The 15447-nt window shown below is 44.9% G+C and overlaps 1 protein-coding gene across 6 annotated transcripts in view; it reads right to left on the bottom strand.

Moving 5' to 3' along the window:
• Positions 1 to 397: 397 nt before the first annotated feature.
• The window catches only part of STAU1 (staufen double-stranded RNA binding protein 1), a 29538-nt gene continuing 14488 nt past the window's right edge, over positions 398 to 15447 (bottom strand). For 2 of the 6 annotated variants that reach the window (XM_082065615.1, XM_082065616.1), the window contains 10 exons: positions 15279 to 15444; positions 9788 to 9886; positions 8303 to 8533; positions 7615 to 7758; positions 6639 to 6785; positions 5855 to 5927; positions 5180 to 5499; positions 4362 to 4484; positions 2910 to 2995; positions 398 to 2291 (listed from right to left, as the gene is read on the bottom strand). In XM_082065615.1, coding sequence (XP_081921741.1) covers positions 2204 to 2291; positions 2910 to 2995; positions 4362 to 4484; positions 5180 to 5499; positions 5855 to 5927; positions 6639 to 6785; positions 7615 to 7758; positions 8303 to 8533; positions 9788 to 9886; positions 15279 to 15444 — 1477 coding nt within the window. In that variant the 3' untranslated portion in view covers positions 398 to 2203. The remainder of the gene's footprint in view (positions 2292 to 2909; positions 2996 to 4361; positions 4485 to 5179; positions 5500 to 5854; positions 5928 to 6638; positions 6786 to 7614; positions 7759 to 8302; positions 8534 to 9787; positions 9887 to 15278; positions 15445 to 15447) is intronic. The other 4 variants (XM_082065618.1, XM_082065617.1, XM_082065619.1 and 1 more) reach the window with 4 other exon arrangements.

The raw sequence follows: 15447 nt of genomic DNA, 5'->3' as shown, positions 1-15447 counted from the left end.
ACCAGCACCTTCTGTGACCAGCACCTCCTGGGACACAGCACCTCCTGGGACACAGCACCTCCTGTGACCAGCACCTTCTGGGACACAGCACCTCCTGGGACACGGCACCTCCTGGGACACGGCACCTCCTGGGACACAGCACCTCCAGGTGACAGATGCGTTCCAGAGTATTGAAACACAGGTTTCTATGGCAAAGCACCTAGATGAAGGTCCGTATGAAACACAGGATTATCAACAAATGAATGCTGTAAAATACTCAGAATAGGCTCTAGTCCCATCCAAACAGAAAACTCCTAAGCAGCAGCCGATAACCACAGGGAGACGATTTACACCACTATCAACGTGGTGTCTGCTCTGCAAGTAGTTTCTAAGTGGTAAGAATTTGCAATACAAAGCCTCAGCCTAGCAAGTTTCTTTTAATTTTTAAATGTACAGCATTTTAGGTCTACAAATGTAAAAAAAAAAAAAAAGAACAAAAAAAACCCAAACCAAAATAAAAAAAAAAAAACAAAACTCAAAAAACTTTACAATATTTTTTGCGTTTATAATGATCAAAACCAACTTGATTCAATAAAATTTGGTATGCGGTTAATGTGGCCCAATTGCTTTTGATAATGCAAATAAAACAGCCGAGACACTTAGGCTGGAGCCGCAGCGACCGCAGCGACCGCAGTGACCGCAGTGACTGCTCCCTGCGTCCCCACACGTGCACACCGACCGCAGCGACCGCTCCCCGCGTCCCCACGCGTGTCCCCGGACGCGCACACCGAGCGCCGCGACCGCTCCCCGCGTCCCCACGCGTGTCCCCAGACGCGCACACCGAGCGCGGTCCCATCCGGACGGTGCGCGGCCGTGTGTCGGTCCGCGCTGCCAGCTCTTGCTGCCAGAGGGAAGGTTTGGTTTTCAACGTGCCCCCCCATCACTAAGTGCCAGCCAAGGTTATGACTCAAATGACAAGCAAACAAGGAAACTTAAAAGTAGGGACTTAAGCTTTGAAATCATACCAACCTGTCGTGCCAGGTTTCTTGTCATAATCACAACTTTAGTTTAAGCTCCATTAATACAGTTGCACTAACACACTGTGGCACAAATAACAAAATGTACCCACGTTACTTTTGAATTTCCTTGACCTTGCCAGGTTTTCACATCCTCCACATTACTAAATAGTAGTTATTTATATGTAATTGATGACCATTGTACAGTTACTCCATAGCTTTACAATACTGCCCGTACTATATCACAAGCATTACAAATCCTATAAAAAAGCAGCCCCTGTAGTGGCATACAAGAATAAATTAACCAAAAAACTTTAGTATTACCATTTATTGGTGACAAACACTACGTTTTACTTACATTCCATGGGGAGAAAAAATTCCAGCGTAAACAATGAACTGAAGCAGTACTGAACTTGCAAGGCTATCGTGCTTTACCTGGACCATATGCAAAAACTTATTGCACACGCTTCGGTGTGCAATAACACAACATCAAAAGCAACACAGTTTATATATAAACATAGGTAATTTTTTTCAGCCCTACATGGAGATGTAATTAAACAGTATAAAGCACTCAAGGAAAATCAATCTGCGGTTTTATATGCACTACATTGAGATCATATCCTGTAATGTAGTGAGCTGTGTGCCATCTACACACAGGCCTTAAAACACAGAGCAGAGATCATTTAAAGTCACGTTGCGTCCGAGTTCCCTACCCCCGCTCAAGAAAACTAGAAGTTAACGAAAAATGATCAAACTTTAAAATTCCTAAGGTATTTTAATTCATTCAACCGTTGGATAATTAAGCTCGGTTTGCGAAAATATTGGACTTCTTAAAATGGTGGGCACACAATTTGTTTCCAGCGAAACTTTACTATTTCAGTAAAAACAAAGTAACCACATACATGGATATGATCTTCCCAAGTTAGTTCACAGACAACATGTCAGTCTCAGAAGACAAAGTTTCTAAACTGTGCTATTGTTCTAGATACAATTAAGAAACTTTTAAATGAAAAATTTATAGTGTCATCTCAATCAAAACAACATAATGAAACTAAAAATTTATCACTGTTTGAAGAAAAAGCAACGGTTATGATTCGGACACTACAGTAGGTTGTCGAGACTGTAGCACTCTAGAACAGTTAGGTTACATTAATAGGAAGCATTTGATTTTCTCTGGTGCTTTCAGGTCGGGTCCAGTCGGCGCCGTTTCAGGCGGTGCTGTCCAGTGCTTGTCCCAGGGCGCTGGGGGGGGCCGGCTTGAGCAGCGCGTCACCTTCCATTTCTTGTTTCACACATCTGCAATGAGAACACACCCGTTACTTCGGTAAAACACCGTTGCCATCAACAAGACGCTTCTGTATCCGATGCAAACAATGTGAGGTGCATACAGACAGTTGGTTGCCATGTAACTGGCCTCAATTTTTTATCAATTAGCACTTTGTTAATTCCACCATTTTAACAGCTTTTTATCTAAAGGAGAGGCTCGAGCAGGTGTTGTTGTGGCTCAAAGGCAGTAATGTGCAAGCCCTCCGTGTTTCTGCCCAGAGCAGGCTGCGAAACCTCTAGTTGTTCACCGATTTCTAGAGAGGAGCAGCTGTGCACCCAAAGCACACCCACGAGCCACAGCCTTTACAAATACTTGTAAACCAACGGCTCAAGCAGAGGGACCCCAGTCAGAACTGCTCTGGATCACAGCCATTACATTATATCCAATTGCTCCTGCTTAGCATTTTGCATTTGACACATCAAAGCTACAAGCTTGATGATAAACCGACCCTCTCGTTCTCCTGAAGAAGAGAACAGCATTTTAACTTTTCTGGCAAAGAAAACACCCCTCCCATGTTATTTGTTTCTAGCACATCACCAGGTCCGAGGCTCCCGCGAACGCGAGGGAAAGGCAACGGTCCCACTCACACAGACATTGGTCCATTGCCCGTTCTTGGCATCTCTGTGGTTTGTTGGTCCAGCTCAGACAGCAACTTTAAAATATTCAATGCAGCCTAAAGAAAAGAGAGAACGTTCAGCAACTCAACCGGCATCCATTCTGCTGAGTGAAAGCAGGACCGGGGCTGCTCGAAACAAAGTACACGTTCTAATCTTGGTAATGTATTTTTAAGGTGCATAATGACGGTGGAAAACAACGCAATGGTGCAGAATTTAATCCTGCTACATTACACAACAGAATGTGCTGTGGCTACGGGATTCCCGTTGCATTTGTTTTAGCAATAGGGAAAATGAATTCAGCAGTACTATTAATATCAAGGGAAAAGACACTAAATTAGTAGTGGCTCAAACTGTACAGAGCTTAAGATAAAGGACGTTAATACACACAGAACCAAAGAGTCCTTTGCAGAAACAGAAAAGTTGGACGCGAATCCAAGGCACCCCCAGGGCACGTGTGGCTGTTGAAAGGCGTCAGTGGGACTGGCTGGTGCACAAGTCGGTCACCTTGTTTCAACCCTATTCAGATCAACTTCAGGGGCACTTTTCAGTGTCCCTGGTTAGTTATGGCACACGCGTTAGATAAAGCTGGAACTCTGAACGCAGGAAGCTTCTCACGTTGGCCCCATCGTGATGTTTAAGCTCCAAACTGGCTGCTCCTTCTCCCATTTACCTACTGGCCTGACCTGTGTGCCCACTGGCACAGGAGCCCTTTGCAGCAGCATGGAAGGTGGGCATGAAATTGTCAAAATTAAGTGACAAAGATCAAAGACATCTGTATCAAATTATAGCTGTTGGGAAATTACTGCAAGAATTTTTAGTTTAAAAATCAGTACAACCAAGTTTTCCTTTTCTAGGTGTATTTCCATAATGCAAACCATTCCTTTAGTCTGCGCTCAGTACCCGGGTCAGCATTGGACACCGAAAGAACAAAACTCTTCAAATTACAGTCAACTGTGAACATATTGTTAGCAATATATAATGTCTTCTATAGTCCCTCACAGTTCACAACCTAGAAGACTGATTCTTTCACAAAGAAATATTTCAAAGGCCTTGCTTAGAAAGGGAGCTTAACCAATGAAATACCAGCCCCTTCTGTTACAGAAAATAAGCTGATGTGCTCTTATGTTTTAAAAGTTCCTTTTCATACATTTTGTTTAATATGTGCTCATGCAAATTGTATCAAGATAAAGCAAATGCATTTTTGTAGACCAAAATTGTGAGCACATATTAAACATTTTAAAGGTTATTTACATTAGTTTGTGATATTATTAATCAATTATTTCAGCAACCTGGGAAATATTAGACAAAAAGTAGCCAGGGAATCGTACAGCAGTTAATTCCCTGCTGTCCAGGAGCGATATGACACCTGGTGCCATCTCACTGCAGGCCGGACACAAAGCGCCCCAGCAACAGTCACCGTACCATGTCGTGGCAGGACTCCACGTCCTTCCCGATCCCGTGGCTGATCAGCGGCGGCTGAGACGAACAGTTTATAAGAGATACAAACTCGTTCTTGTTGTTTTTTGGAAAGTCTTTATATTCAACCTGAAGAAAAGAGAAGGATTTAGTTCTTTTCAGTGAACCAAGTACAGCAAATATATCACAATTTAAAATCATCCTGTCTTTAAATCATTCCGTCAGCCAGTAGAACCACTTACTTTGAAGTCTGACTTCACTTGTAATGCTTTTTAGCAACCATGAGAGCTCTGCAAGCCTTCTCAATAAAGTGGCTATTCAATAATGATTGGTGCTGGCACCTTTATTCTGATCATTGCTATCGACATTTAAAACTTTCCCTATTACACTTTTTAACCCACTGAGCTCCTTTAACATATTCATATAGGAACTTGCATGCGGTTCTGATTAAAGGGTCCAAACAAAAAATGTACAGCTTACAGCCAGTGTCAATGTATGAAACGTTATTCAAAGAACCTGATTTCAGACCAGCCAAGTTCAAGTTCATACTATGTTCCTGCATCATGACAATTTTCAGAAACTGCTCCTTTCAATTTTATTCTTCCAGCACTGAATTTAGGCTGAGGATGCAGTACAGAAATCCACATTGGAAAACTAAATAAAGCAGCTGTAAAATTCGGCACATTTCGTAGGTACAGTAAAAACACCTACACAAATGTCAGCTTCACAAGCAGCCCCAGCAGAGCCGAAAAGCTTTACACCAACCAACAGGCTGGCCCAGTCTGGACGGCTTTGTTAGAAACCCTGCAGAGCCGAACACGTACCTGGATTCCCTGAACGTTGGAAAGGTAGTCCAGCTGCTCCGAGGGCCTGGCCAGCGGGCCGTGGGGTACGTGGCCTGACGAGTTGTTGTTCTTTAGGATGGTCTCGGCAGTAGGAGAAGTGCCGCCGTACAGCAGCTCTCTGGCGATCATGGCTGTCACTGTCGCCTTGGCGGGGTTCGGGGCCGCCCTGCTGAACTCTTTGGTGTGGTGTCCTTGATTGGCTCCTACAGCTTGTGCAACCTCCGGGACCATGGGAAGAATTCCAGCAGGGAGCTGCTGATGGCTAAGGTAAGGCATCCTAAACTCGTCTTCTTTATTACCTGAGGGGAGAGAGGCACATGCTGACCAGACGCTGCTCCCGGGAGGCCTCCTGCAGCCACATGAAGGCACCTACAGGCATCAAAAGCCGCTTTTTCAAAGGCCATTTGTTTCAAATGACTTCTGAGACACTAACAACCTCAGCGAGCTTGATTCACTTTTGCTGGGTCAATCCAGCACCATCAAGACCGAGTTTGCTTGTTGAATAACTGATGGAGTGAACAAAACCCTGGCAAGGGCAGCTGTGTTCTGCGGGCCAGCAGCTGCACAGCTCCGCTCTGTGCAGCCGTGACCCCGCGGGAGGGCTGGGGAACACCGCGCACACCAGGACGGCCGCGCTCCTCAGCAGTCACTTACTAGTTGCAGTCTCCTCGGAGCCCGGCTCGAAGAAGGTTACTTTTCTGCCGTCACCTGGTTTCTTCACTGGTGTCTTAAAAATAAAAGGAAAAGAAGCCAAAACCACAAAATCCCTTTAAAAATTTATTTTCCCCCAAATTTTAAAGTTTTCAAGATGTAGGTGATCTGACTACTCAAAATTTTACTGAAGAGTTTATTATTCAAAAACCTCAATGATTAAATAGCTACCCAGAACAGGCAAGTTCGGTGATTTTTATTCACTGAATGATTAAAACTATCTACAGAGCAGTAGAGGGGTATTAACAAGACAGATATTGAGAACTAGATACCACAATAAAGCCAGTTAAAGCAACATCACTTAGCGCTGCTGAGGACAGTGTGCTGCACACAAACGGGCGTATGCATGGAAAAGGAGACACTTAACACCAGGCTTGCTATTTGACCTCCCTGGTAACAGCTCTGTGTCAAGAGGAGAACAGGAGGCTCCTTCCTGCCCAGGGAGCCACCAAGGGACTGTTACAGACTTTGGCCTGCAGCTGGTGGCAAGGCTGTGCGAAACTATTCCTACCGCAAATCCTATAACCTACATGTCTGCAAGCTACTAAGACCCTGTACGTCATTTATCACCGGTTCCGAGCCATTCCATAAAGAAGAAATACATTCCTTTAGCCTTCTGATGATACTTGGATTTATTTGCAAGAATTGAAGCCTTGCAAAGCTGGGGTTGGTTCAGTTCAGCTTTTGCTGTAGTTTAGAGCAGCGGTTGATTCTCACGGGCTCTTACCTTCTCCTCCGTCTTTAACGCTGGCTTTGGAGGTTGAGGTTGAGGGATTTTGAAACCTAAAATTTCCAACATGTTTTCAGCTGCATTGCGTTTAGCCACCTTTTTGTTGGTGCCCATTCCTTCGGCTGTGTGTACACCGACCTTCACCTGACAAAACAGGAGGGAAAGACAAGCCCATTCTTACACAGCAGTAGGAGGATTCCCTTGTTAGTGATCTGTGTCTTGAGCATGTTGTGAGTCACAAAAGGGTTCAAGTGATCATTACTCTAAGCAAGTTGTCATTTATTACCAATGATCATTGGCCTCCAAGCACAAAAACTCCAAACAGGAGTCACACAAGCGACTATTTCATCATCTCACCTTGGCAACAGCCTAAACGCTCAGAACTGGTATCAGGGCAGAGGTAAATTCTCCAAGCTGAAGTCACAGGTTTGGCAGATTTACTAATGTAACGCACAGAAAACAACTAACTTCTGTGTCTCGGCCAGAGGAGGAGAGAGCTCTGGAGAATACACTTAATTGTAAGGGGCTAGTAGATACTCAGTATTAAACTACAATGATGCTATTGGGATTTGCGATGCAGAGAGCAGAAAGTGCTGCCCTCTAAAGCAACACTCAGAGATCAGGGGAAGCAGGAAATGAAGGACACCCATGTTCGTGCTAATGAATCCTGCATTACAAAATACAGGAAGCTCAGTGTCTCCTAACAGAACATTAATATTCCTGTTAATTGAAATATTAAGCAGTTACGACACAGACTTGTGGTGCCCTATGCAAGTTTTTATAAACACGATTCAGATCACTTTTCTTGAACACAGCGTACTAGATATTTTCTTACTAAATTCATGGCAATTTGGCTGCAATCCTGTTGACCTGCTGTTTGACTCATCATGCCAACCTGATTACTGCAAGTTAAAAAATAATAATAACGAAAATGACAGTCATGCAAGCACATTTCTCAGGTTAACACACCAACCTGCATCACGAACTCCCTGCGCCGGGGGAGGCCGCGCTCTGTGATCAGCATGTACTCCGGCTCCTTCTCCTTCTTGGCCTGCTGGATCTGGGCAAGTCTGCTAATGGGATTCATTCCTTGGCCATACTCCGGACTCGTTTGCAGCTATGTAGGACAATGGTTAGGAAATAAGCCAAAATTTGTGAATATTTGGTTTATTTGACAAAATGCAGCCTGCAACTGAATTAAAAACACTGAAATAAAAGTTGCTGTCACACTGTCACAGCCAAAGAGAAACACTCAATGTATTTGGCTCTGCTGTCACAGTTGACCACATTTAACCTACTGCCGGTAACAGTTTTACAAGCTCTAATCCTGCTATATTAGGCAGGACGGGCTTACAGGAGATTTTGCGCAAGCAAAACCGTGCAAAACCCAAAGCTGGGAAGTCTAAGGCTTGAAAGTCAGAGCTTGATTTTTATGTGCCAATTATTCTTTTAAGGTTTCTCTTTCATCTTTAATTTACTGATAACTGGTGTAGAAGTGGTGTCAGAATCCCATTTAGAGGGGGAGCAAACTATCCTTGCGTTTGTTTGGAACGCACAGGCTGCTGCCAAGTGCTGAGCAGCTGAAGAGTGTTTAACTCAGAAACGTCTCTCATCTGCTGATCACTTGGAACAGCCAGATTTCCAATCTGTTTGTCTCTTACCTTCACTATTGACTTTGTTTTCTTTTTGATTCGCGGCTTCATTTTCTCGACTGTAGGAAGGGGGGGCAGCTTCTTCAGCTCCTCCAGGACGGCTATGGCGGCGTTCTTCTTGGAGATCTTCTTGCTCTTCCCTTCGCCTTCGCCCATGAACTCTCCCACCGACACCTTGGTTACAAAGCTCTTCATGTGGGGGGGACCACTTTCCTTGGTCACCTGTTTCAGAGGGAAAAACTGAGTGAAAGCGTGATAAACACTCATTAAAAATGGTAGTGCACAGTGTTTATAACAAACTTCTCTCAAAAACTACAGATCAAGAGATTTTGGATTCTCATACAACCCAGAAGTAGAGATGTAAAACATCCTCTAATAGCACAAATCCCACCCAAATAAATATATACTTTAAAAATATCAGATGCAGTAAACAGTATTTACATATAAGTCACTAACCCATCTTACTTAATTTACTGATCAACTGTTTCAACATTAAAATATGACTGTTCTGCTTCCTCAGTGTGTACGTCACACAGTTAACGTCCCCTCACTAAATACATCATGTTACGGTGGTAGGACACTACAGAGAAGCCATTCTTTAGGACCCAGTATTTTAGATCAGAACTCAAGCATTCTGTAGACATCTGCTACGGATTTGGTCTTTGACTCCATTCGTAACACATCGCACTTCAAAATATCCACCAAGTTAAAAAGTAAGACTGAACTGAAAACTTCCACCCACAGCTGGCTTTGTGTAACAGTGTATTTTACCAGGGATGCGCAGGCTGATCTGCAATTATCAAAAGCTTCACGTAAAATTTCTTAAAACAGTTTTAGAAGCAATTTAGTTACACACAATTGCGTTTTCTTACTCTAATCATTCAGACAGTTGACTAAAATGTGACTCTGCCAGCTCAGGAAAGCAGCACGACCAGTTCAGGTTCAGGGGAGCAGACGCTCCCGGGGCAGCCGCTGCTGGGAGGTGAGGAGCTGATGGAGGGCGGAGAGGCAGCGAGCAGCCAGGCCAAAGGAAAGGAAAGAGGCACGTGAGTCACCCCACGGCAGGAAAGGAAGCCTAGTGCCGGTCCTGCGGCGCGGGAGGGCGCGCGGGCTCCCAGACACTCCACACAGCTCTACCTTCGCCTCCACCCTGCGTGTGACTGTCCTGACCGCTCGCGTGGGCTGTGCTTTGGGTTTCGCTGCAGTACTGATCTTTGCGAAGGCTCGTGAAGATTGCACAGCCAACCTCGGCGGGCCTGTTCGCTCAGGTTGGGACTTTAGCGCGTGAATGTGCGAACAGGCGGGTTTGGCTTTTTTCTTCACTTTACCATAAACTCCGAGACAATCGGGGTGACTGTCAAAGGTAAAAGTGGATTCACAACTAACAGGGTATGTTAAAAGTCAGTTGTCTGGGTTATCTAGAAAAGACTCCACTTAATGTGTACCCTTAATGTGCTAATAAAAACAAATCTAGAGCTTGTAAAACAAACATACCTCAAAATTCACAGGCAAGTTCCTTTTAAGTGCAATCTCAAAAACTTGGCTTATTTCAGATTTATTGAGATTTTCATCATCTGGTTCTTTTCCGTTAACCTAAAAGAAGCATACTCTATTTAAAATAAAGCTCCTATTAAATTGAATGTTATCCATCCAACCAGTTTACTGAACTCTCAATATGTTAAGTAGTCTGACCTTTACTGGCGTTGTACGTGAATGTGTAGAAATGCGGCACGATCACTACAGAACTGGAATGTAAGCAGCTCGGTTAAGGTGTGTGTAGAAGCTAGCAAGCCTTCGTATTCTCATGTGCCCATGATGAGAAAAAACAAATGGAATAAGGGCCAATAGGTTTAAAATTTATTTACAGAAAAACAAGCTGAAGTGTTAAACGAACTGAGTTCCAAATGGAAGTACCTTTATGAAATACAGTTTTCATACGCTGACTGGACATTGGTACCAAAAGCACTAAGACAGTATCAGATAAGAGAAAGGGCAGGAAAAACAAAGATGCTGAGAATGGGACCGGTGTGGGAAAGGCTGGCTGGGGAGCGCTGGCCTCATCCTGCCTGTCCAGGCGCCTCCCTGCAACTGCTGCATCTACAGGTTTGTTCTATTCATCTGAAGAACGTACTGTCAGGAACTTGCCTTCAATCAAGCGGTGCAGGGTCTGGGAACGCGCACCCGCGAGGACGGCGGCGCCGGGGACGCTCGCCTGCCGGCACTGCTGCTGTCCCCAGGTGAAACCGTCACTGTCACTCCAAAGTGTCTCCACTGGTGCTGAGACCAACGTGCACTAAGAGGCACAGGAACAGCAACAGGGACACTTTGAGACTAAGTGTCCAGCACTGATATTGGAAAGATTATGATAAAGATGAATAGCAACGATTTCACCAATTACATCATGCCACAACACTAGTTATGCAACCAGGTAACAAAGATGATTTCAGTATTTTATTGGAGCAGCAGAAATAAGCTAGAGAGCTCTCATTGATTAAAACTAGTTCTGACGGCAGCGAGTATCCCAAATGTCTGGTACTAACAAGGCAGATTAAAATATGAGGATTTTTTTTCCCACCACTTAAAGCACCTTCTTCCCATCTCAGAACAAAACACGAGTAAAATTAATCTGTGCTTGTCACTCCTCCCACTGCCCCATCAGATTTCACACTGTTCTTACGGGCCAGCCTTCTAGTTCAGCTCTCAGTTGCAAATATTTCGGAAGAGCACATATGGCCCAACATCCTTTTGCAGTGATAACACTGATAGTTCTGACCCCACCAATACCCCCAGTCTCCAGCCTCTCGCTGGGGGCGCAGAAGGAGCCATGGGTGCAGAGGGAGCCGTGGGCGCAGAGGGACCTGTGGGTGCAGAGAGGCCCGGGACCAGGCCCCGTGCTGCACACGGCAGCGCCGCAGACCCGGGGCAGCGCCGCAGACCCGGGGCAGCAGGCACAACGCCACTTAACGCTGGCAAAACCCACATTGAATACCCAGCCTCGATCCTCATATTCATATTCAAATGCAATCGGGAAGTTTAAAAGGAAAAGCACCATACACCCAGAAAAAATCTGTGTGCTACTAACGTCGTCTTTTATTACAGTCTAGGTGTTAAAGCAAGTTTAATGCCAGCATCTCTAGGAACGATCTGTCACGACCTTTACTGTCAAAACATCAGCACGATGACTTTAATTACAAATATTTTCCCTTCTTTGTAATCTCAGATATATTCTTATTTTTCAAATTCTGACATTTTTCCTTGCAGAAATGATCAGGACTTCTCTTTATTGGACTAAGCTTTTCCCATTTGATATCCTTTCAAGAGAATACACACAAATAATATATAATAAATATAAATACAGTGTATATTCTTGACATATTCCAAGTCTGTTCACATGGTGTAAAACACAGGTACTTTTCCTCAATACCTTTATCTAAAAAGAGTAAATTAATAGAAAAATAATAATAAACAGACTATAGCTGTTTTACTGGTTATTTGTCTTTACTTGAGTTCTGAATCAGTTTATTTTATAAATCAACAACAGCCACAAACACGTTCTCCTCTCCCTGCACGCCCCAAGGCAGATGATGTACAAAGGCTGCGTTTAAAGCAGTTCACATGCACGCGCAGACTAACCTCGCCGAGGAATCTGCCACTAACATAAGCATTTGCTACTCTTGAGTTTCATCAAATTGTTCAAATCCATCTCTAACAAGTGAGAAAAACAGTCACAAAAGGAAAAATGGCAATAGATTAAAAAACGGCCAAGCAAAGTGCAAAAGTACGGCACTCCTTTGAGAGGGAATCCCTCTCAGGAACTCTCACCACGCAGAGGATGGAAACCAGCGGCGCTGCTGGGCTGAGCTGCACCGATTTCAGCACAGGCACCGCTCTGACTGTTGGCTTCCCTGCTAACGGTATAAAGAGCAGCTGATATTTGCCAACTAAGTGGCAAAAAACAGGAGCAATTCTGGTTTGAGTATGTTTAGGCCAAAGTTAGAATTCCTGTCTAACGACTGTGCTAGAACGCACAGCTTTCTGTGTTTCGTAAGCTTAAACCAATGCTTTATCATCTCTGGATTTGAATATGCAAAGTAAGCCCGTACTGCAACTCTGTCAGTATGAGCGGACTCCAATCAGGCTAATTAGGGTTGGAAGGGCCCTTTGGAGCTGTCCCACCGCAGCCCCCGCTCAGAGCAGAGCTCCGTGCGCTCCAGAGCCAGCGCCATGCACTGCTCCTGCCCGACTTAGAGCTGCAGGCTGAGGAGCCGTGGGAAATGGCCATTCTCACCCTTAAAAGTCTAATGATTTTATTCAATTATTTCTTCTTAAACACTGAATATTTTCTAATTTAAAAAATACAAGATTAAAATATTAAAAATTTGTGAAATAAATAATTTTAAAATATACAAAATAATTAAAAAAACCCACCAACCAGAAATACAAGAGTTCAAACTTGAGCATATTCTGTTTACACACACACACGCAAATGGGATACACAAGAATAACTACATTTAAAAGGAAAATTACTGGCAACATCAAATGACAGGTAGGAAGTATCAGAATCATGTCTGCTTGCAAAACCTTAATTCGCCTCCGTTGCGCACACGCGTTGTCACAGCATCTCGTGTGACCTCACGCCACCGCATCCTCCCGGGGCCGCGCGTCGCTGAACAAACAGCGCTCATCGGGGGGCAAAATCCTCCTCCCCCAAACCAGCAACCCCTCAGCCATTCCTAAAACTACAGTATTCGCAAGCCGCAAATATGAATGAGCTTAGTGTTTAAGTACCAAGGTTTAAATTAAGATCTGATCTATCTGAGCGTTTATTATAAAGCAGTACTCTCTGTTTGAAGCATTGCTCTCCTTAAGCATAGTTGCGTTTCCTACTGTTTGTTTGGTAGATAAGTCAAACATAAGTAGAAAATAAAATGACAAATGCATCTCTTGAAAGTCTAAGTGACTTCCCTGCGCAGGTATAGCGGGGTCAAGGCAGCATTCAGCTAGATCCAGCGAGACTGCAGCTCTTTCAGTCATAGCTCTCCCTTCTTGCAATCTCCTGCATCATTCACAGTTGCATTCCCTTATCATGTCCTTAAAAAAATAAAAATCAATAAAAGACACTCTGTAGGTTTACTTGTTTACTTCCTTCTCCTCCTCGTTTACACCCCTGCACTGAATGAGACACCCTAGAGAAAGGGACACGCAGTCACATAAAGACTATTGCTGTGTTTGTTCTGGACACCTCGCGTTACTCAGCTTTCAACACAACTCTACAGGCATTCAGCAAGTCACTTGTACAAAAGCATTTCTAAAAAAGCGAACAGAAAACAACTCAGTGACCTGTGATCCTATTGTTTTCTGCGGAGCTGGACTGCCTGGGCCCAGCGCACAGAACTTTGCTACCTGAGCGGAAAACTGGCTGCTGACAGTCCGGCGTTTCGTAGGAGCAGCAGTGCCAAGAGGATGTTACGGATTAGTGACGCAGAACAACAACGCTCAGGAATTTGGGAGTCCCCTGCATGAAGGGGAACAACCCCCTCAGACCTGACCACTCCAGCTTGTCCCTGGCCGCACTGTGCCTGTCACCAGCTGCAGATCACAGTGCAGAACTCAGACCTGACCGCTCCAGCTTGTCCCTGCCCGCACTGTGTCTGTCACCAGCTGCAGATCACAGTGCAGAACTCATCTCCAGTCTCTCAGCTTCATTTCCAGCACCGCTCTGTTGTAACCCCCTGACTCTCCGCGGTGCCCGTTCCTCCAGGAGAGCTTTCTGCTACCCAACCACTCCCCCCAGCATCCCCGAAGCCTCTTCCCTCAACCCTCGGATCCAGTGGTTTTGCCCGATTACCTGGGCAATGCTCTCCCCTACAACACACCCAAGTTGTAACTCAGCGTCCCTTGGCTTCACACCACACAGTCCTCGGTCCTCTTGCTCTGCCGTTCCTGGTAGTTCCCAGCTATTTTCAAAGGGTCTGAGACCCTTTGTTACCTTCTTGCCAAATCCTTCATTTCCCTTCTTTCTCAGGACGTAGCCAGACTCAGCATCCAGCAAGTTCTCATGCTCCCCAGGGTGTAAATTATCAGTCTAAGCTCCACTTTCTGTTCCCCACCTCTCTGGCAACATCCTTGTCTCTCTTGCTTCAGGGTTTGTATCGCACGGCTCCCTCCTACAGGCGACGCAGACGCCAGCATGGAGTGCAGCAACAGATCTCTTGCTCTTAGTTCTAACATCAAGCTCTCATAACTCAGACAAGTATAATGCGCCCATACAGGACAGACTAAATGCAGCCTTTGTAGCAGCCACAGCAGTCAGCCAACGCGCCGAGGGCGAGCGCGCGCTCAGGCAGCCCCGGGGCTCTGGGTAACTCGTGCACACAACGAGACCTCCTGCCCAGGCAACAAAAATCATAAAGAAAGAAAAGCAATAACACGGTCTTGGGATGGAAAGTGCTGGGCAGCCATAAATAGATGGGGGGATGAAAATTTGCTTCTTAGATTCATATCATGATGTGTGTGAGTTCACTACTTCCATGCACCTCCTCCTCCGCTAGAGCTTCCAAGGCTCTTTCCAAAATCATGGAGGAATTTTAGCCAGGAAGCAAAGCCATGTCTGATTTCTACGTTGCCCATCCTAGGATGAAGTACCCCATTCACACACTTCTTCAGAAGTTTGTATGTGATCTGTACCTGACAAGATATTAGTTCCTATCTATGCTTCCAGTGCTCATATCTGACAGAGGTCTATAGCATTGCTGTGGAAAAATACGACAGCAAACGAATTAATATAACTTCATTTGGGAATACTCTAGTTCCATAGAAATCTATGCTTTTCAGTAAGTGTTTCTGCTGACACAAGTAGGTCAACACTACTACACAGAATTACATTTTGCAACTCTCATCTTCCTCTCAATGAGGAACAAATTCTATAACGACATCTCGGTTTATCTCAGCAATTCATGCTTACAGCACCAAGATCGATTCCCACCTCTGGCTTCTCAGGCAAGGGCTCGTTCTGCAGAACTTTCAGTGCTTTAGCAGCGGCATCGTGCTTAGCAGCTTGTCTTGTTCTTCCTTTCCCGTGAAACTGCTGCCCTCCAATCGAGAGCTCGACTTGGTAAAGCAAGGGCCCGACAGGAAATGGGTAAAAGTACCTG

Source organism: Streptopelia decaocto (genome assembly GCF_964273445.1).
Source record: "Streptopelia decaocto genome assembly, chromosome: 14".
NCBI lineage: Eukaryota > Metazoa > Chordata > Aves > Columbiformes > Columbidae > Streptopelia > Streptopelia decaocto.
This window is presented reverse-complemented; position numbering and strand designations above follow the sequence as displayed.